Here is a 23,152-nt window from a genome sequence, read left to right on the forward strand (position 1 = left end):
CACCATCCACCCACCCATCCACCCATCTATCCACCCATCCACTCACCATCCACCCACCCATCCACCCATCTATCCACCCATCCACTCACCATCCATCCATCCATCCACCCATCCACCCACCCATTCATCCAGCGTAATAATTCATATCAGTTGTCTTGTTCCTCCCTTGGGTCTTCCCACATGATCTGCAGTAAAGTGAATTGAAATAGGTGCTGGGGAGATGGCTCAGAGGTTAAGAGCATTGGCTGGCTGCTCTTCCAGATCCTGAGTTCAGTTCTCAGTAACCACGTGGTGGCTCACAACCATCCTTAATGAGTCTTGGTGTCCTCTTCTGGCCTTCCGGCACACAACACTATATACATAATAAAAAAATCAAAAAAGCAAAGAACTGAAATCAATTGTCACCTGTCATAATGGACTCCATTCTTTCAGATAAACTGTTTTTAATTCTTTAGACATTGAAGCCAGGTTCAGTGAGATATCCTGATCATCCAGATACCCGGAGCTGGGTGTGGGCTCAGCTGCCTGCTTGGATGGCTGTTCTGTAGGCTACTTCCTGCTTTTGTCTGATCGGGTGTAACCCTCTGACTTCCTTATCCCAGGGAGCTTATCAGAAGATGGCTTTGCTTTTGAGTTGTGATTCCTTTATTCTTAGGAAGGGATCCTGGAACTAGCTCACTCTCATATAGTCTCATTGTGAGATACTTACTCTTTGTCTAAAAGTAGCAAATATATAAAACCTTATTCATTATGTTTATGATTTAATGATATAATTTGTAGTCATTGTGGTTTGTATTCTCTTGACAAATTGTCTTTAAGGAGGAAATTAAGGCCAGAAAACATACAAAATGCAAATTTTTATTAAGTAATTTTCAGGATTTTGTTTTTTTAGTGACATACCTTAAGCATTGTCAACTCTGGGTCAGTTATGGGCATATTCTTGTTTAAATGTGAAACCTTATATGTGAATTATAATTTAGATATGTAATATTACATTACATATTATGTGTGAATTATATAATTGCTTTCTAAGTGAAAAATCTTAAGTAATTTACTAATGGTCAATGTTTTATTTGTAGGGTTCGGTGAGAAAACTAGAGGGTCATGTCCAAGAACATAGTTCATACCAGGTGTGCATCACCGACCTCAACACCACACTGGACAATATCTCCAGGGAGTTTGTCCATCTCTGTGATGCAGCTGAGGACCACATGAGGGCTGAGGACAGAATGCAGAAATTACAGGTATTGAGCAATGTCCTAACCTAATATCCATTGGGGGGATCAATATTCATGACAACTTGGCTTTTTAGTACCTTTGACTAAAGGTAATTCAGAACCTTTGACCAAGGAAATTCAAGTGTTATTTAGAAAGGTCTAAGTAGTCTGGGGAAATGGGGACATGCTGATCTAGTGGTCAAGTCCATTGGTGAAGCCATTAAACAGTGATTCAGTGGACCCTTAGAGGAGATGATTCTACCTATGACCAGCCTGGAGCTCTCGATTACCTTTATTTCAAAAACAGCATAATTCCAAGGGATTCTGAGAAGCAAAACAATGAAGGCAGCGTAGCATGTCCTTGGGGAAATGTTCGAGTTTGTATTCTCCATCTTGGGTGAATGGGCATCGTGTAATGTTTGCCCTGTCAGTTTTCATTCTGGTGGACTCTATTAAATCTCCCCCTTAGCCTGGCGGTGGTGGCACACTCCTTTAATCTCAGTACTTGGGAGGCAGAGGCAGGTGGATCTCTGAGTTTGAGGTCAGCCTGGTCTACAGAGAGTTCCAGGACAGCCAGGGAGGGAGGGAGGGAGAAAAGGAAGGAAGGAAGGAAGGAAGGAAGGAAGGAAGGAAGGAAGGAAGGAAGGAAGGAAGGAGGGAAGGAAGGAAAAAGGCCTATAGGATACTCCTCCCTTCCTCTTGCTCGTGAAGCACCCAGCCCCTTCAAGTGGGGATCAGTTCTCTTACCTACATGTGTAAAACACCCTTGTCTTCTCACTGCTTGTACAGCCAGTGCAGCAGCCTGAGTAGTGCCTGGTATAGAATTAGATTTTAATTTTAAAGACTAGCATTAGATTGATATGGGCATCCCGAAGGACTCTTCTATCCTTTCTGATATTTTCCATGGTGCAGGTACACATTCAATGTTTGAGTTTTGAAAAGCCTGAATCTTCCTTTTTTATTTGAGAGACAGTATACAGACGCATGCAGACACATAAGCGCCCACACATATCAAATAAATATAGGTACATCACTGGGCATGGTGGCCCATGCCTTTAATCCTAGCACGAAAGAGGCAGAAGCAGGCGCATCTCTGTGAGTTCAAGGCCAGCTATGTCGGAAGTTCTAGGTCAGCTGGAACTACATAATGAAACCCTGTCTACCCCCAAAAAAATATATACATAATTCATACATCTTTTATTTAATAGGTGTGGTCATGCCTGTATTCTGGCCCGAAGTGCCAAAAGAGGGAGTTGGTCTTTGGGATTGAAGTTATAGACAGTTGTGAGCAGCCAATGGGTGCTAGAACTAAACACAGGTCCTTTGGAAGAGCAGCCACTGTTTTTAACCACTGAGCCATCTCTCCAGCACCAGAGGTTGTCTCTTAAATAAAATATATCCAGCAAATGCCTACTGGCCTCCTCCTGTGTTTTACAAATTGTGCCATGAACAGTTTTCCCGTTACCTGTGGCACACTCCCTACTTCTTATGAAATCTGTGAGAGAATTTGATGTGGCTTGAAAATTTCCCCAAAGTTTCTTTTTTTTTTTTTGTTATTGTTGTTCTACTTTTATTACTTTATAAATAATATCAATCAAAATTTCCACTTCCCCTCCTCCTCCCACTTCTTTCCCACTCCCCCTCACCCTCCAGTCCTAAGAGAGGGCAGGGTACCCTGCCCTGTGGGAAGTCCAAGGCCCTCCCCTCTTCATCCATGCTTAGGAAGGTGTGCATCCAAATAGAATAGGATCCCAAAACACCAGTACATGCAGTAGAGACAAATCCCAGTGCCATTACCATTGGCTTCTCAGTCTGCCCCAATTGTCAGCCACAGTCAGAGGGTCCAGTTTGATCCCATGCTCGTTCATTCTCAGTCCAGCTGGATTTGGTGAACTTCCATTAGCTCAGGCACACTGTCTCAGTGGGTGGACCAACCCCTTGTGGTCCTAACTTCCTTGCTCATGTTCTCCCTCCTTCTGTTCTTCAACTGGACCTTGGGAGCTCAGTCCAGTGTTCCGATGTAGGTCTCTGTCTCTATCTCCATCCTTCACTGGGCAAAGGTTTTATGGTGATACTCAAGATAGTCATCAGTCTGACTACGGGATGAGGCCAGTTCAGGCACCCTCTCCTCCACTGCCCAAGGTCCTAGCTGGAATCATCCCCGTGGACTCCTGGGAACCCCTTTAGAGCCAAGCCTTTTCCCAACCCCAAAATGGCTCCCTTAATTAAGATACCTCCTTCCCTGCTCCCATATCCATCCTTCCTCCGTCTCAACCATCCCACTCCCCCAAGCTCTCCCCAACCCTCCCTTTCTCCTTCTCTCTCCCCCTCTTCCCTTCTTCCCACTCCTACACCCCAGCCCCATTCTCCCAACTTTTGCCTGGAAATCTTGTCTGCTTTCAATTTCCAGGAGGATCTATATATGTTTTTCTTTGGGTTCTCCTTATTACTTAGCTTCTCTAGGATCGTGAACTATAGGCTCAATGTCCTTTGTTTATGGCTATAATCCACTGATGAGTGAGTACATACCATAGTCATCTTTTTGGGTCTGGGTTACCTCACTCAGGATAGTGTTTTCTATTTCCATCCATTTGTATGCAAAATTCAAAATGAAGTATTGATTCTTTCTGATAAATACATGCTTTGTGTTAGTGAAGCAGAATGCTTCGGGATTGTCTTCTTGGTCAATACTTTGTGAAAGTCACCAAACTCTGCCGAGAACTGAATGACGATGCTTTTACAACAGCCTTTCCTCTACCTCTAGGAACTGGAGTGTGGACTCCGTTGCCAAGGTGGCATACTAAAGAAGGCTTCCGCATTAGCAAACTCCATCAAGCAAAATACATCTTCAGCAGGACAGAAGATGATTAAAGATGATATAAAATCACTTAAGTATAAACAAAAGGATTTGGAAAACAGAATTGAATCTGCCAAGCGGGACGCTGAGAATGGTCTCAACAGCATTCTTCAATCCAAAGGCTCGACAGAAAAACATGCGAAGTCTTCTCTGCCGGGTGGAGAGATGCTGGGCACTTGTGATGCGCCCAAGCCCACTCAGGAGTCAGCAGCAGTGGGAGAGTCAGAGGGAAACTGGGAAACAAACAAGGTAAGTGCCATGATTGAGAGTAAAGAGGTATACTTCTTTCAAAAGAGTCTCGAATCAAGCATTCTGATTTCCTAATTAAGTCCTTAAAGGACGGGCTATTTATGAAGCTCTCTTGTCAAAAGAGCCCTCAGAAAACGGTCCAGATTTCCGTGGTGAAATATTACTGTGCAGTCTGTTCAAATGTCAGTCATCAATTTAGGCTGATTATTCTCACCGATATGTAATCAGATACAGTTTCTTGGGTCAAGAGCACAAAAGCAAATTAGAAAAGGCAAAAGAGAAAAATGCGCTGTAGCCATTTCCCCGGCTTTAAAAAAATATATATCTAAGAGCTCATTTTTCCCCCCCCCCGGGTTGGTCCATTTTGTAAATGAAATCAGAGGATGTTGGAAAGGAAGAGGCGCCTTTCTTTCTTTTGTTAACTCTACTGCAGCGCCCCTGGAAGTGTTGCCAGGCCATTAGTGAGAAAATGCCAGCGCTTAGGCCCCTGGGCTTCCTCAGAGAGAAGGAAGAAGTGTGCTGTCTTGTGGCTCTTTTTAAAAATGTTATGTGTGCTATACATTTAAAAGGTTTAGTCACTTATTTGCGTTTGTGCGTGTGTGCGCATGTGTATGTGTGTCTTGAATACACGTATGTCTACATGTGTGTAGTGTGTGTGTGTTGTGTGCAGGCACATGCTCCCCTGCATGTGCACAGAAGGCCTCTGTACTCTCCATGTTATTCCTTTGATTTTGACGCAGGGACTTTTCCTGAATGTGGGGCTTCCATTCCCTCATCTGGGGTGGAATCCAGCAAGCCCCAGCCATCCTCCCATCTCTGCCCCTCATGGAACGGGGGGTAAAGGCCTGCACAGCACACCCAGCTTGTGCCATGAGTGCTGGCATTGGAACTCCAGTCCCAAGGATTACACAGCGAGTGCCCTTAACCCCGTAGAGAGCAAGTGCAGTCCAAACACGTGGTGTTGCTAAGGGGGCTAGCTGCCCAGCCACCTGCAACCTAATGTCTCTATCCCATGATTGCCCTGAAAGCTCGGTTCAATAGAGAACATTGAAAACTGAGAAAAGTCATCATTTGAAAACGGCTTTGAAGCTTCCATTTAATCTTAATCGATAAGAATTCTCACTGCAAAGAAGGTTTGTTTAGTTGTTTTTCAGAGTAGTTAGGGGAATTTAAGACTTCAGTTTTTGGGTTTCTATTGTTATGGTGAAACACCATGACAAAAGCAAGTTGGAGAGGAAAGGGTTTATCTGTCTTATGCTTCTACATGAAGTCCATCACTGAAGGAAGTCAGGACAGGAGCTCAAGCTGGGCAGGACCCTGGACAGCAGCTGGTTCAAAGGCCATGGAGGAGTGCTAAAAACTGGCTTGCTCATCCTTACTTTCTCAGCCTGCTTTCCTATAGAACCCAGGACCACCAGCCTAGGGATGGCTCCACTCACAATGGCTGGGCCCTCCCTCATCAATTGCTAAGTAAGACCATGCCCTACAGCCAAATCTAATAGAGGCATTTTCTCCATTGAGGTTCCCTCCTTTTAGATGCTTCTAGCTTGTGTCAAGATGACATAAAAACTAACCAGCACAGACATCAAGTAATTTCCCTAAATCTGGATTGCAGAAGACTGGTTTTAATTCTGTAGCAACATGCTTTTCTTCTTTTGTAATGTTATATTTTCCTGAACCTGCATTTTGTAGTTTTTCTCCTACCAGTGCCGGCCATCTCTTCATCGTTTGTAACATGATACCGTGTAAAGTTCAGAGCAATGTCAAGGCTGAATGACAACCCTGATGATCAGAGAGCAAACCTATTGGTAGAGAGATAAGATCCAGGTGGAATGAAGCACGTGCCACAACTCAGTGTGAATAACCGGGTGGGACCCTCACAGGGCACGTGAAGGAACGGTTTTTCTCATGATAAAGCTGATTGATCCCAAACTGTGGTAATAAACAGTCCCAGCTATTCCAGTAGGTGACATAGTGAGACCCTATCCCGTAAGATAAAGGCAAATGAAACAAAATGCCTGTCATAACAAAAGGAAGCCCTTAATTCATTACACACGTTGACTGAGTGCCAGTGAAGTGTCTTGGTGGGCAAAGATGCCTGCCACCAAATCTGATGCCCTGAGCTATTGTCCCAGAACCTACCTGGACTTTAGAAAGTTGTCTTTCGACCTTCACATGTATGCTGTGACATATGCACACTCTCTCACATACAGATATATCGGTAGGTAGATAGACAGACAGAAAGACAGACAGATAGACAGATAATGTAAAGCATTTATTGAGACCCATTTTTGTACTAATTGTTCTGGTAGAATGTGAGACACAGTTTTGCAACCTTACATCTAACTAACACTAAGCATTTAACGCTCACTTTCCATGCCATTGTGGACTCCTGAGAAACTTTCATCAGATTTTTTTTAGAATTTTTTTTTTCTCTGTGAAGTAGCCCTGACTGTCTTAGAACTCACTTTGTAGACCAGGCTGGCCTCAAACTCAGAGATCTGCCTGCCACTGGCTTCCAAGAGCTGGGATTAAAAGTGTGTGCCACCACTGCCTGGAATTAGGGTTTATTTTTATTATATGTGTGTATCTCTATGAGTGTCTGTGCCTGCATCCCCGGGTGCCTGTGGAGTTACAGGGGTTTGAGAGCTGCCTGATACAGGTTTGGGATCCAAACTCTGATTGTCACAATAGAGCAGAAAGCACTCCTAACCTCTGAGTCATCTCTTTAACATGGTCCAGCCCCTTAACAGACTATTTTAAATATTCTCCAGAAGAACTCTTTAAAATATTTGCTTATTGGTTTGTTTGTTTGTGTGCATGCATGTGCATCCACAGAGGTCAGAGGAGGGTATTGGAAGAATCTTCTGGAACTGGAACCACAAATGGTTGTGAGCGCCATGTGGGTGCTGGGAATCGAGTCTGAGTCCTCTAGAAGAGCAACCAGTGCTCTTAACCACTAAGCCATCTCTCCAGCTCCCAGAAGAGCTTTTTAAAGCTTTTTCCCCTGTCTTTTAATTCCATCTACTCCTCCTCCCCATCTTTCCTCTCTCTGTCCGCCCCCGCCCCCATTTGCCTCTTTCTTTCACAGTGCTGGGTAGTAGATATTTTCCTTTACTAACTAGCACTGACTTGAGTTTTGTTGAAAGCGTTGCCATACCTGCCTGGAATTACTAGGATAGCATTTGAATCTGTTGCTCAGAGTTTTATTTAGATGAAACACGGTATTTTGGATCGGGACTTGCAGTTGAGTTTGTCTTAGTATTGGTGTGATTAAGGCAGGCTTAGAGACAGAAGGAAGTGGGAAGGGTTTGGATGGTCTCTAAGCATGATGCCTATCTTGATGAATGTGTGATGTCTAAGCATTGTTAGATGTGTGCAGACAGAACTGCCCCCTTCCCACCCTCCTGTACAGGTCAAGTGGATTAACAAGAGGTCGTAAAAAGTGAGGGTTGTCTAATCTCTTAGGACTATATGTGTTGTCAAAAGGAAATGGTAGTGAATAAGCAAGAAAATCATGCTTTTCCAATTTATCCTGAATTCCTTTCCATGCCCTTCCTTTTCCACCAGTTATTGATAGCAACCAAAACAGGCTCAATGAAACTTTCCTAGCTTTTCATCTAACGTGAACTCATGTCTGCGTCCCTTCTATTAAAGAATGATTAAACAGGCAACAGAGTCAAATGTAGACATGGCCTCCATTCTCATAGGTCTTCCAGCTGCAGATGGGGAGACACACTAATAAGTTAAACCAGCGAGAGTCCAGTTACAGAAGCTTAGGAAATTACAGAAGTCCAGTTGCAGAAGCTTAAGAAATTACAGCAGCCCTCCTCCCTGTTAGCTTTTAGCAAAGTTGTTGGAGTTGCACAGATGGGGAGGGCCTCTTGCAGGAAGCAACATCTCAACTCAGATGCAGAGGTCAGCTGGAACTAGCAGAGCCTGTGGCTGGGTATGGGGAGCCCTGGACAGAGGACTGGGTGGGGACACTGTCAACAGCTTAAGACCTCTGTGGCTGGAGCACAGAGGGCCACAGAGTGACAGTGATGGGAGCTGAGAGATGAACAAAGGAGATATGGGGGAGTCTTTAAGTTTCTCTAATATAGAAAATTATGTCACTTTAATCTTTGTTTTCTTACTTATTAACTAAGAAATGGCTCAGGCTAGAAAGATGGCTCAGTGGTTAAAAGCACTGCCTGCTCTTCCAAAGGTCCTGAGTTCAATTCCCAGCAACCAAATGGTGGCTCACAACCATCTGTAATGAGATCTGGTGCCCTCTTGGGGAAGAGACCTGGTCAGTCGTCCTCATCAACTTAGACAGTGAAACCCAGTATGGACGAGTTCAACAGAACCACCATATATGGGCTGCCCGTGCCTGCTTCAGCATTGCCAGGGAATAAAATTTATTTTTTCAAAAACTGTATCTATGTTTTCAGTCACGGGGAGCTTTTTGTTCATCATATATGCTTCATATGTCTAATGATGTAAGATAAAATGTTTTATCGTAATACGTACAATCAAATAAAATCGAGCAGCGGGTGACGAGCAGGGCAGGAGGAAGTGATAGAATTTTCCAGGAGCCAATCAGGGCCCAAGTTGGGTTCCAACCTCCCTGGCATGAGCCAAAGGAGTGTTGCCTGTTACGTTTGAAATGTTCGTTTGAGGGACTCTGTTGGCTTTTCTGAAGTGGTTGAAAATGGCTTTGGGGGTCAATGAGCAGCTGGTTTTGGGGGGTGATTTGAAGTGTTATGGCATACAGCGTCTGACCGCTAAGGTCTGACATTACAGATGTTGCCTGTGACACCCTGGTAACAGTGGCCCTTGGGCACCAGCTCATCAGGTAAGAGAGAGTTAGATGCTCTGGATTCTTGGCGGATAGTGGTGGCAGATAAGACTCTCTGGGGCCTGGTCTCTAGGCCTTTGGTGCAGCCTCTCTCGTGTCCAGGTGTTTGTGGGGGGTTTTTGAGGAAGTGAGGGGAGGCAGGCACCACCGGCATCAGTGTGGCCCATACCCCTGTGAAGCTGTCCTCTATATGGGTTTTCACCAGAGCCCAAGTGAGCTGGAGTCTCAGAACCAGAGGGAACTCGCAGAATTGTAATTGTTGGTCACATTTCAAGGCAGTGACTTACGCTGTGTTATTTCAAAATAATCCATGCCCTGAGTCCCTGGATTCTCTTACCAATGAGAGCTGGTCAAACCACAGGCAGGTGGTTATTTTATACAAATTTTTAATTTTCGAACTGCTTCAGATTTACAGGACAGTTACAAAGATACAGTGTAGAGTCCCTTATCTCCCTGCATAGTGTCCCCCATTGTTACCATACGACAGCACTGTGCGGAGTGCCAGGTGTTCTCGGTTTGTCTGCATGCTTTGTTTTGTGAGGTTTGGGTGGTCCTAACCCTGAACAGGCCAGGTAAATGTTCGCTCCTCGGCACTGTCTCCACTCCTGTCTCCTCAGAAAATGATTGTGTTGTGTCTGGTACATGCAAGCGCTCAACAACACATACTTCTAGAGATGAGTTAGTGGATAAAGGTACCTGCCGCAAAGCCCAAGGACCAGAGAGAGAGAGAAAGCAGGTTGTCCTCTGATGTACACACACAAACACACACACACTAAAATAAAATAAAAAATAAAAACAGTGAAAAAGGAACTAGTTATTGAAAAAGAAGTGAACACTAATGCCCCATTGATAACCACAAGTTCCTAAAACATTCAAAAAAAGATCAAACTACTCATTTATCATGTTTCCTACCTTCTGTGAGTGTTTATTTGTTAAGTTAGTGTGTCGTGGGGGGTATGTGCATACACATACACACAGGCACTCGGGTACACCTGTGGAGGTCAGAGGATAATTTTTGGAAGTCAGTTCCCACCTTCCAGTTTAATCGAGGCCAGATCTCGCTGCCTCTGCTGCTATGGTCTGTGCTACAGACCAGCTGGCCATAAGCTTTGGGTGATTCTCCTGTTTCCAACTCTCATCCTGAAGTGGAATCCCCAGGATTGCAGATGCACATTACCACACCACATAGGTTTTGAGGGTTGAGCATGGGTATGCGGGATTGCTTGGCTGGTGTGTGTATCCACCGAGTCATATCATGGCTTCTTGGTGTTCCCACACTTACCTACTTATTTTAACTTCCGGGAGGTACAAATGAGCACCTACTGTTTGCAAAATGCTCAGTGTGAGTTTGGCAACTGTTGACTCTCCCATATCTGTTTCATTTCTTTAAGATAGTAAATTATATGTCAGTATATAATGAAGCAACTCTAGATCCCATACTAGCATAACAAAAATGTTGTATCTTGGGGGAAGGGGTCTCAGTGCAGGTATTATTATATGGGAAAAGTCTTCCTTTGGCAGTACCCAAATACACCTCTTTAAAGCCTTTAATCTGAGTAAACAGAAGCAACTGGAATGGTTTTTAATCAAGAAAGATGAAAGTGGTTCATTTGGAAGGTAGGCTACTCAGCAATTAATCTTTTTATGTTTTTAGAACTCAGCTGTGGAAATGATTTTGTCAAAACAACTTTCCCTCAACGTTCAAGAAAGCATGCAAAACACCCAAGATGAGCGGAAAGTCAATGAGTTGCGAAATCAACCTTTAGAATTGGACATTATGTTAAGAAATGAACAATTAAAAGGGATGGAGGTATGGGAACATGAAAAACACTCACAGCGTGATTGCATCCTTTACCCAGCGCGGTACAATATATTTTAATTACCAAAAACTTGCTTGTGTGGAGTGAAAAGTCTTATTTAACCTTTGCCTGATGATCAGTTTGGTAACTATATAATTATGTACTAATCAGTAAGTTGTGTAACGCTAACCGTTTAGGAAGTGGGAGAGTTTAATGAACATTCGGCTTCTTTCTGTTCCACAAAGTTCCTGAAGAACTTGAGTGAGAGTTTGGGGACTGTGACTCACCATCGTTCCCTTTCACAGTCCTCTGTGTTCTGACCTGACAGGTTCTGGTTTTCCTGATGTTCAGTACATTGGGGCCTTCTCCTCAGCTTGGCACCTGTACTTATCAGCAGTAACAGTGTATTTTTAGCCACCAAACCTGAAAATCCTACATGGCTTTGTTTCGAAAAGTGGAACTCTTAGTCAGTGGTTTTCAACCAGGGATCAGCCATGATCAGCTAGTGATGACCCATTTTTCTACCAGTTTTCAGGCAGTCACGACCCCTTTGGGAGTCAAGTAACCCGTTCCCAGGGGTCACCTAAGACCATCGGCATATCAGATATTGATATTATGACTTTTAACAGTAGCAATATTACAGTTATGAAGTAGCAATGAAATAATTGTATGGTTTGGGGGATCCCCACAACTTGAACTGTATTAAAGCGTCTCAGCATTAGGAAGGTTGAGGACCACAGCTCTTGATGATCTCTTCGTTTCTGACAGCTCTACCAAAAAGTAAACATGAATCTAGACCAGGAAAAAGGGAATAGATGGAAATAACAAAACAAGCCTTCCTTTATAAATCACAGGGCTTTCAAGGCAATAGGGTCTCTAAGAGACAATAAATGCTGACCCAGTGTTCTACATCCTAACATGATTCTTGTAGAGCAGAGGCCTTGTGAGCAAATTAAATAACCCCCCTGTGGGCTAGGGTTTGCTATCTGAGTGAAGGAGGGCTGGAAGGAGAATGAGTGTGTGCCTACGTGCTGATTTGTATGGCTTCCCATAGGAATTATATGCCCACTTGGAAGCCAGAAAAGAAGCCATTGACCTTCTGGATCAATCTCAACATCTCAGCGAAACAGAAGGAAGAGCTCTGGTTCTGTCCACTGCCAAATCTCCAGCGTATCACGTGGGCAGTCTACTTCAGGCTCTTCTCACTTTGAAGAAAACTAGAGAAAGCCAGTATGGCCTCCTGAATGGTTTTCAAGACCAGCTAGTTGCAGCTGAATCCTCACTGAACACCTTTTTGGCAGAAGCAGAAAGTCTCAAAGCGTAAGTGTAAGAATCCGGGACTGGGATTCTTTGCTCCGTTGCAGGCCCAGTTTGTGCTGTGGAAGGATGCCGTGATTTTCAGATCGTGCACGGAAATGGATCCCATGGGCACACTGGTTTAGTCTGTTTGGGTTGCTCTAACAATGTCACAGACTCGGTGGCTTAGGAACAGCAAGCATTACTCTTTCGAAGTTGGGAAGTCTAAGGTCTAAGAGGCTGGCAAACCTCACATCTGGTGAACCTTCCATCTAGTTCAGGGACGTTCCTCACCTCCCAAAGAGCCCACCTCTTAATACCATATGTGGTCACTCAGCTTTCAACGTAAAACATTTGTATCTGGGGCCCTGTTTCAGAAAAGCAAATAAGGTTCCTGGAAGATGGCTATTGGTACAGGCACTTGCCACCAAGCCTGAGAACCTGAGTCTGACACTCAGGACCTAGGCAGAAGGAGAGAACTGTTGCCCACACAAGTGTCCCATACCCTACAAGTAAACGTTTTTAAAAAGCAAACAAGCCCCAGCAAACAACAGCAATAAAATAAGAATTTGTTTGGGGTGAGCATACACATTCAAACCATGGCAGATGATATTTAAGAAAATTTTATTGGATTCATGCTCTGTGTGTTGTTTGTGTGTGTTACTAAGTACAGTTTTTTTTTAAATTTATTTATTGAGGATTTCTGCCTCCTCCCCGCCACCACCTCCCATTTCCCTCCCCCTCCCCCAATCAAATCCCTCTCCCTCATCAGCTTGAAGAGCCATCAGGGTTCCCTGACCTGTGGGAAGTCCAAGGACCGCCCACCTACATCCAGGTTTAGTAAGTTGAGCATCCAAACTGCCCAGGCCCCCCCAAAGCCAGCACGTGCAGTAGGATCAAAAACCCATTGCCATTGTTCTTGAGTTCTCAGTATTCCTCATTATCTGCTATATTCAGCAAGTCCGGTTTTATCCCATGCTTTTTCAGACTCAGGCCAGCTGGCCTTGGTGAATTCCCGAAAGAACATCCCCATTGTCTCAGAGTGTGGGTGTACCCCTCGCGGTCCTGAGTTCCTTGCTCGTGCTCCCCCTCCTTCTGCTCCTGATTTGGACCTTGAGATTTCTGTCCGGTGCTCCAATTTGGGTCTCTGTCTCTGTCTCCTTTCATCGCCTGATGTACTGTTTTACACATTAGTTATTAATAGTGTAAATATCTCATGTATATGTGTAAGTTCTATGGAATTCAGTAGTCTTTAAAAATAATGTATTCTGCCCTATGGGGTAGGGAGAAACACATATGTCGTTGCCTAGTATCAATATAATTGGTTTATGTTATCACATATTGAAAGTTATATATTTTAATTATTTAATATAAATGTATGCATTCTGGGGATCAGCAAGATGGCTCAGAACATAAAGGCAGTTGCTGCCAAACCTGATGATCTGAGTTCAATTCTCTAAACCTACTTAAAGGTGGAAGGGGAAAGAAATGACTCCACAAAGTTGTCCTCTGGCCTCTGCATGCATTCCGTGACACGAGTCACCTCCTCACCATCATACAATAATAATAATAAATATATATTCCCTTTGTCCTTGAAAATAATAGATGGTAGACATATAGGTATAACACATGAGTTAAGATATATAATCTTCGGGCTGGAGAGATGACTCAGTGGTTAAGAGCATTGCCTGCTCTTCCAAAGGTCCTGAGTTCAATTCCTGGCAACCACATGGTGGCTCACAACCATCTGGAATGAGGTCTGGTGCCCTCTTCTGGCCTGCAGACATACATACAGACAAATATTGTATACATAATAAATAAATATTTTTTTAAAAAAAAAGATATATAATCTTAACGTGCAAATATTTATCATAAAGGTTTTATGCTTATATCTAAATGGATTTTATTTTTTTAACATTATCCCTTAAAATAATTTTCTATTTAAAATGATTAGCTATTCTTGGTGGAAGGGAAGGGTGGTAACAAGGAATTTGGATGCCGCAGTAATTGCTCTGTCTTAGGCTAAGCTTAGGTGAAGGGCGTTCCATTTACAGAGCATTTTCTATGCCTTGCTCTCTCCACCTCATTCCTTTCCCATTATTTCTTCATTTTTTTTTCTTTTTCTAGCGGCTCACTAAACAGTACAACCTATCTGGGCAAAATCAAGAAGTTCCTGGGATCCGTAGAAAAAGAAAAAGTCTCTCTGAGTAAGCTTCGCATGGAATGGGACCACTTATCCAGCCTTCTGAGCCCCGAGGATCAAAAGCTGGTGGAGAGCCAAATGAAGCAACTTGAACACGGGTGGGAGCTTGTGGAGCAGCTGGCTCACCGGAAATGTTTTCAGCAAGCCACAGAACACAGTGAACTCACCTACCTCCTGAAGAAGGCCCAGGACATCGGGGTTTCTCTACACGAGCAACAACAGCGCCTACAGCTAAGTCTGAATTCTCCAGAACAACAGGAGGAGAGCCTGGGCATGGTTGCCCCGGCTGCTGAGATCCAGGCAATCAAATATGAATTTTCTGGTTTAAAGCGGCAAGCGGAGCTTCAGATGAAGAGACTTTGGGGAGAAAGGGAAAAGGAAACTCTGGAAGGCACACTAAATAATTTAAATAAGGAACTGGAGGCACTGGAGCCATTAAACCGAGAGGCAGAGAATCGGATTAAGAAGTGGGACCTAAAGAAGAGGGTAAAAGAGACCCTCTTATGGGTCAAGAACATGGTGGCCGAGCTCGCTGCCCCCATCTCCCTCCTCCCCGATGACATCCTTGCTCAGATCAGAAAGTGCAAGTTGATTCATGATGGCATTCTGGGTAAGCAGCAGGCAGTGGACGTGCTGGTGGAAGAGGCCAGAGGCCTCATTCCCAGCCTCGCAGCATGTGAGAGAGATGCTTTAAATACCCTGCTGGAGGATTTGCAGAATCAATACCAAGCACTGCTTTTAAAGTCAACTCAGCGGTCACAGCAACTAGAATTGAAGTTGGAAGAAAGAAGCAAATTGTTTGCAGTAATCGGAAAGGCTCAACTGGCACTTGAACAAGGTGAGACCCTGATGGTTCCCACGCGGGAGAAAGCCTCCACGGAGGCCGAGCTGGAGCGTCAAGGGGCTGTCTTGAAGGCGTCCCAGCAGCAACTGAGAGACATGGAGAGCGTGATCTCAGCACGTCTTCAGGAACTCACAAACGCCTACAAGGATGCAGATGTGTTTGAGAGATTATTTCTGGATGATCGGTTAAAAAACCTCAAAACGAGGACCAGCCAAACACAAAGACTCATCCAGAATAGCTGTAACGAAATGGAACGCAAGATCAGGTCTCAGCAAGAGTTCCGCGAAAAAGTGGCTGTGCTTCAGAGAGAGGTTGAGAGCCTCCAGCTCGGCGAGCTTCTCCCGCTTCATCAAGAGCCACACCAGGATGCTAAAGCCCAGCTCTGCCATCTTAAAGACAAGCTGGCTGCTCTTCGAGGCGGCATCTCACAAGTGTTGACATCCGAAGAAGTGTTTGACTCAGAAGGTCTAGCCTGGGATGGCTCGCTGCTCGAGCAGTTACAGACCCAAGTGCTTGAAAAGGAAAAGGAACTGGAAGAAAAAATTAAGCAGCTAGACATATTTTTAATAGCACGCGACAGGTACCAGGCCTTACTAAGTAAGATAAGGGCTTTGGATTTGCAGATTAAGAAAAGGGCCAAATCACTGCCCAAAGTCCCTAATATGTCAGCAGAAAACACGCTGCTCAACGCACAAATTTTGATTCAGAAAATTGAGAAAGCCAAATGCTTGCGTGATGAGTTGATGAAGAAACTAAGCAAAAGTGAGGCTTTTGACGACTCGTTCAAAGAGAGAGAGATGCTGCAACTAAAGCTAAACGCAGAAGACAATGCTAGGCTTCAAGAGGATCTCCAGAACATGCTGCTAGAATTGCAACCAAAAGCAATGGACGAAAAGGCTCTCCAGGACAAACTAGAAAACTCCCTGCATGTTTTCAAGCAAATAAAGTCTCGGCTACAGCAGCCTCTATGTGTAAATTTGGGGACTCAGCATATTCAAAATGAGAAGGAGACCTGGGAAGCATTTGGTGAGCAAGTTCAGGCTGAAGTGTGTGGTATCAGAGCCATGAGGGTTGCTGAGGAACAAAGAGAAGAAAACAGTTCCAGAACCAGTGACATGGAGGCAAAATTACAGGACCTTGAAGGTCTGTACGTGGAGCTGAGCAAAAACATTGATATGCGCACGGTAAGTTGTCTTTGAACTTAGGCGTTTGAGGCTGGTAGTTGTTTTGCTCCTGGTTATGTCAGTCAGTACGTCTGAAGATAGTACAGGCTATCCTACAGGAGAATTCTCTGCGAAAGACCAGCTGCTTTCTAAAGGCCGTGAGCCGCTCTGCGATGTTGACTCGTTCTTCAGCATCAAACCTCAGTGCCTCATAAATCAGAGAGAAGATGAAGCTGCTATCTGTGTTTCCCTCCTAAACCCCATCGAATTCACAACAAGTTTTTTTGTGTAGCGATGGTAACCCAATAGGGAGTAGAAGTATAGAAGGAAGGGCACCAGATGGTAACTAAAGCTTATTTAGAACTTACCTTGTGCTGGGGGTTGAGGGTGGAGGCTGCTGTTGTTAGCCTTGTTTAATGGTTTAGTTCATTGGCAGAATGCTTGTCCAGCCTGCACAAGGCTCCTGGGTTCAGTTCCCAGCACTGAAAGAAATAAAATAAGAAAGAATAAAAATTTGGATCTCAGAAGCACGGACCTCGTTCTGGGGGTCTTAGAGCAGTGACAGCATCAGAATTGAGAGTGAGATTTGTCTACATCTACAGTAGGCACCCTTAAATTTAAGGCCCACAGGCCAAATCCTGTCCATAGTGCTTGATTTGAAACTAAACTTTTATTAGGGCACGGCCATGCATGCCTGTTATTTATGGAATGACTGTGGCTGCCTTCTTGCTACAGCAGCAGGGTTGAGTAGCTGTCTGGGCACTCGCTGAGTTTTGCTGCAGAACAACTCTAACGGCCTCCCTGTCTCCCTCTGGTAGTTGGGAAATACGTTAGGAAGGACTCCAGTGTAGCAGCAGTGGGGAGCTGGTGCCCTGCACGCATTTGTCTAGCTCATCATCTTCGGTCTGTAGAATGGGGAAAGTCGCGATTTTAGCATTAGCTGGGGGGTGTAAATTCCGCAGAGGTGTAAAGCGACGTGGCAAATCCTCGTGTGCTATTTAAACAGTTTTGTGAGAAATGCTGAGTAATTCTAATACTCCTTTTGCTTTTAATAGTTTTGAGAAACACTCTGCATAACTTACCCCACCCATGAGTAATTTGATTAGAGCTGGGACAGGAAGACATCTTTAAATTCACTTTCTGTTTTCATAAGACTGGGGTGTAGGGACATTCAGTGATGTACCTGAACTGAAGTTGGTGGCAGATAATGCTGCTCATTTGAAACGCAAGAAGTCTGGCTTTGGGGCTGTTTCCATTTGTTCATAGATACTAAGGCTATATATATTATATACAATGCTGTATTTAATTCATAGCCTGGTGCAAGAAACTCAGAGTCAGAATTATTTATCAACTGACAAGATTAATGAGATGTTATTTTAAGTTTAAATTGGATTTTTTTTAGAAAATGTGCCTTTTATTTTGAGTTACTCATTTTTAAATATTAATGTAAGACTGCCCCCTGTAAGAACAGGTGTAAGAATGCACCACCTTTGAGAGTAGCAAAAGTCTCCCAAGTTAGAAAACGGCCTGACTGTGTTTAATCTCCAATTCTCCAGAATATCCTCGATGATGCCTATGAAAATGCAACCCAGTATGAGGAGCTGGTCACGAGGGCAGCAGGGATCATCGCGTCCCTGGAAACCACGCTTCTGTGCTACAGACCGGACCTTCACCATCCCAAAGAATCTCTGGAGCCTGCCCACCGTAAGCAAGAGGAATTGCAGTCCACAGTAGCAGAAATCCAGAACCTCACCGAGACCTTGGGGACGATCTCTAGCCCTGAGGCCAAAGAGCAACTGCTGGGTACTTTACAAGACTTAGTGTCTAAGAACTCCGCCCTGAAGGCGGGGCTGGAGGCCCAGGAAGCAGATGATAGAAGGTAGGTCGCCTGTCTTAAGGGATACTTTCAGGCATCAGAACATCATTTTCTGTGTCTTTATAATTAATGTGCACATCAGAGGAAATTTGGGTATAGGAAAGTGTAAAAAGCCACCAAAGAAAACCATGTTAAAAGTTTCATTCTGTTTTAATTCTTGTTTAGTATCTGATACATATAATGGTATGTATAAACTGTGTAACCAATGTAAAGGGCAGAGGCAAAATGAGCATCTTTATACCCCAAGTGTCCCAGATAAATCTCATTAACTTGAATTCTCCTGAATTCTCCTTTCTTTATTAGGAGATAATAAATGCCCTAAATTTTATATTTGTTTCTTTTTATTGTATTTTTGCTGTGTTTGTGTCCTGTTCTTTTTATTTTCATTCTTTTATTCTGTAACTCCGCATTTTTCAAGCTCATCACTTTGACCATAAGGTTTAGTCACCTTCTTGTCCGTAGCTGTTGATTGACATTTCAGTGGTTTGCAGTTTCCTGCATTAAACAACAGTGCTTCTAGGAACATATTGAAGGTGCAGGAGCCTCCCTTGGGTATGTAAGGGTGTGACAGCCCAGGTCAAAGGGACACAATTCCTAGCACTAAATGGCCCCCTAACTTCCAATAAAACAGGTACATACAGATAATTCCAGTTGTCCCACCTCCTTGCTAACACTTGACATTAGATGGTCAGAGAGGGGTGGAAGATGGCTTGAAGTGTAAGATTGTTTGCTTTGCAAACATGAGGACCTGAATTCAAATCTCCAGAACCTATGCAAAACATTTTGCATGGCCTCTCATGTACCCTAGTTCTGCAGGGGGAGAGGAGGACAAAGCCAGAGGATTGATGGGCCTTTCTGGCAGCCAGCCAAGCTCCAGGTTCAGTGAGTGACCCTGTTTCAAGAGATAAGATGATAGAACGGGCCACTAGATGGCCTCCTTGGCTTTCACACATGCTCAGAGCACTTTCCTCTGTCCACATGTGTGTGCATGTATACAAGCAGAATAGGAGGCCGGCGGTGAGGTGCTTCAGCCAGTAAAGTGCCTATCATGAAAGCATGAGGTCAGAGTTTGCAGCAGTAATACTGATGTAAAGACCGGGTTAACTAATCCAGGATCCTGGGAGCTCATTGACAGTATGGCCAAATCCACAAGCATCAGGTTCAGAGAAGAGACCATTTCAGAAGATAAGAGAGCAAAGAAGCCACCTCACACTAATGTCCGACCTTCTCATGCCCATGCTATGATACTCATACCTGCATGCATGCACGCGTGCATGCACACACAAACACACACACAGGTTTGTTTTTGCCATTGTTTTGAAACTAGCCTTTTGCTTCAAACTTAAGGCAGTCTATTTCCTGAATATGAGTGCTAGGATTTCAGGTGTGAGAGTTCTTATTTTCTTTGTAGAATTTTTTTTATTTTTTATTTTTTCACTAGCGATTAAACTCAAGTTCATGTTTGTGCCAGGCATGTTCCCTACTATTGAACTACACTCCAGCTCCCGAAAACAGAATTTTAAATTATTCTCAGTGGATAATTTAGGCAGTGCCTACTTAGTGTATGTAACTGTATGGTGTTTTTTAAAAATACATCACAATTAAATATAAATTATCCCATTTTTTTTCTTTTTACTATAACATTAGGTTTTTTTCTTCCTCGTAACAAATATTTTATAATAGTAATCACAATCCATATAAAAATTTTGTGATGACTTGTTACCTAACCTTGCCTTTTGTTAGATAAATGGTTTTTTTTCCTGTTCTAATCAATGCTCTTGCCTGTAAAAGGCTTTTACTATGTAAATGATTTTATCCTGATTCTGGGAAATTCTTTATAGTTGAGATTAACTCCCTAAAACAAGCAGAATGAACAAAATGAATCCAAATGTAGACATTTTTATTTTATTTTATTATTTGGTTTTTGACGTGTACCTTTCTCCCAGAATTCAACCTACTTATGGCTCATTAATAGTACATAAAAAATTCAATCTCTCAATCTGTCTCCCTCCCCTCTCTTTCTCTTCTTTCTCTAGCTATCATCTATCTTTCTCCTTCTGTCTAATTTGGTGTTTTGAGGGCAACTGTATTTGCCTGTTTAAAGCCATCTGTAGGTGGCTTGAATAGCAAAAAAGCACCCCCTTCTTTATGTGTTGGGGGTGGATCGATGAGAAATAAAATTGAATATTTTTTTCTAACTGCCTCTTCAGGTGCCTAGAGAATTACAAATGCTATAGAAAAATGAAAGAGGAAATTTGCTCTCGGCTCAGGAAAATGGAGACAGATCTCAGACAGTCCATGTCCCCGTTGCCCAGGTCCTACAAAGAAGCTTTAGCGGGCCTGGATCAGAGCAAGGTAATGCCTGAGTCTGCAGAGGGTCTGCATGAAGACCTGGGGGAATAACCAGGTGGGGGCAGCAGAGAGCGCGGCTCTGCTGTGAGCCACAGAAATCTTCAAACCCTCACTAGAAGAGTCCCAATCAGAGGTGGGAGATGAGGGGATGACGCCGACCCCCCACCCCCACTGATTAGAGCTACAGTGTAGTCCTCCCCTCCCCCATAGCATCCAGCCCATAGCCTTCTTTCTGGCCCCTCCCTTTTGTGACTTTCTGAGATATGTTACTGGATCCATGACAGAACAGTCCCTGCTTCTGTCAAATCTCGACATTTTCTATATTTTTATTTGAGACAGAGTCGCCTGTGTCCCAAGACCCACTTCTACTCCTCACCTACCCTAAATGTTGCGGTCCCCAGCATGCGCCTCCACGCCTGGTTTTCCTTTGGTTCTGTTTACTTTTGTAATCATAGCAAGCAAGCACTCTGACTTGGAAACATCCCCAGCTTGCGAAACAATTTTGAGTTTTGTTTGTTCTCATCTATTAGAATCTGTGGTGCTTTACTGTTATACTTTAGCTTTATTTACATATTTATTTATTTTTGAGACAAAGTTGCTGCATAGCCTAGACCAGTCTGGAACTTGCGGTCACCCTGCCTTTGCCTGCTGAGTGCTGGGATTAAAGGCATGAGCCATCACTGCTGGCTGGTCGCTATGATTTAGATGAGGCCGTTCATCTACCAAAAAGAAATCGGACAAATAAATCAAATGGGTCAGGTGGTGGTGGTGTGCATCTTTAATCCCAGTGCTCGGGAGGCAAGGGGATAGAGGATCTCTGAGTTCGAGACCAGCCAAGACCACCACATGAAATATGCCACTTAAAAAAAATTTGTAACTGTGCCAAGTTTAGAGTAATATTTCAGTGTCCGTCCTGTCACTTTCTCTTTAAGGCCCTCACTGCAAGTCTCCTATCAATCCAAGGAGACTTAGTGAGCCTCCGCCAGGTCCTCAGACACCTGAGATGCAGGTGCACAGAAAGCGATGGCGCGTGTGTGCTCCGAGTGGCCTCTGCTCTGTGGGAGAAGTGGCTGAGTTTGCTGGAAGCCGCCAGGGTGTGGCAGCAGTGGAGTGGAGACCTGAAGAGAGAGTGGAAGTTCATCAGTGAGGAGGTGAGGCCTTTATCGTCCACACTCAAAACCCTGCAGCTCCCCACGGGGCCAGCTAGCGCCTCTTCATCGCGTCTGTGTTCTCTTATTTGTACGTTGGATAAACATTTTTTTGTGAATGTCTGTACAAGTTAGGCTTGGCAAATGCCTCTGAGAAATTCTTCAGCTTCTTTCATAATAGCTGTGCTGCTTTAGGTATTCCCTGGAGTCCACATTCCTCTTCCACTTTTACGTGACTCTAGGAATCACACTCAGGTCTCCTCCAGGCTCGCGCAGCAAGCGCCATCACCCTCCGAGCCTGCTTCTCGGTCCTCAGCTTTGCTGCAAAGATGAGTTAATCCTTAAAAATAACTGTCTTTGCATTCATTACACAAGAGGTTAGAACTGGGTAACGTGCATGATAACCGATTAAATTAGAAATCAACTCCAATTGTTAACTGTGGAAATTAGTTATGATTGTTGCATGTGGGCCTAAAACTATGAAATACGGTAATTTCTGAAAACCGCCTCAAAGAAGACCTCTCTGGCATTTGTCAGACACAGAGGATAGCTTAGTCATGGTTTAGGACTTAGGTGTTGCACATAATAAGAAAATGAAAAAGCTCGCACGAGATCAAAGTATTTGCTAATCTTCCCACCAAGCAATAACGATAAATGAAGTACAAATCAGAATATGAGTTGAGATCTCTCTTTTCTTCCTTTCAAGATTCCTGGTGAGTTTTCTGGAGGTGGAAATGTACTGAGTCCATACTTAATTGGTGGGAGGTCGCCTGTGCTCAACACTATCCTATTAACATACTAAGAACTTCATAGACTTGAAACTGGTGTCATTTCAGCGGTGCTGGTGGGGCTTACTCGGCGAGCAGTCTCTTGGACACTCAGACTCCAAGAAACTCCGTCAGTTACGCTTCTGTTTGGGCTGCTAGCCTGTCCACAATGATACCAGTCACTGAGCCTCTATGCTCCACTGAGAAACCAGTCCAGACGCATGCTTCTGAGATCCTTGCATTGGCCTTAGGAATTAACTATCATTACCATTTGATAGATAGGGAAACTGTTTTTTTTAAGTGGTGGCCTAAGATCCCCAACTGCAGGCTGTGGCAAGGTCCTGTGGACTGGGGCTGGAGTTGGGGTCTTCGCTATCATTATAACCTGGCAGCCCAGGGGACACTATACTTTGTACCCGGTGGGCACTCAGTAAATCCCTGTTGAGAGAGAGTGTTTATTCAGATCCAAACCTAGGCTGAGTGTAAGCTTTCCCTGTTTTATCGCGGTACTGTTTTATATCCATTTGAAGTCACAGCTTGC

General features: G+C 44.0%; 1 protein-coding gene across 2 annotated transcripts in view; it reads left to right on the plus strand.

Moving 5' to 3' along the window:
• The window catches only part of Syne2 (spectrin repeat containing nuclear envelope protein 2), a 294,128-nt gene that overhangs the window by 141,393 nt on the left and 129,583 nt on the right, over positions 1-23,152 (plus strand). For both annotated transcript variants that reach the window (XM_026779484.1, XM_026779485.1), the window contains 8 exons: positions 1,080-1,244; positions 3,982-4,323; positions 10,818-10,973; positions 12,017-12,282; positions 14,386-16,489; positions 18,025-18,347; positions 20,555-20,699; positions 21,629-21,847. In XM_026779484.1, the coding sequence (XP_026635285.1) occupies positions 1,080-1,244; positions 3,982-4,323; positions 10,818-10,973; positions 12,017-12,282; positions 14,386-16,489; positions 18,025-18,347; positions 20,555-20,699; positions 21,629-21,847 (3,720 nt within the window). The remainder of the gene's footprint in view (positions 1-1,079; positions 1,245-3,981; positions 4,324-10,817; positions 10,974-12,016; positions 12,283-14,385; positions 16,490-18,024; positions 18,348-20,554; positions 20,700-21,628; positions 21,848-23,152) is intronic.

The sequence above is a fragment of the Microtus ochrogaster genome, chromosome 1 (genome assembly GCF_000317375.1).
Source record: "Microtus ochrogaster isolate Prairie Vole_2 chromosome 1, MicOch1.0, whole genome shotgun sequence".
Lineage (NCBI taxonomy): Eukaryota > Metazoa > Chordata > Mammalia > Rodentia > Cricetidae > Microtus > Microtus ochrogaster.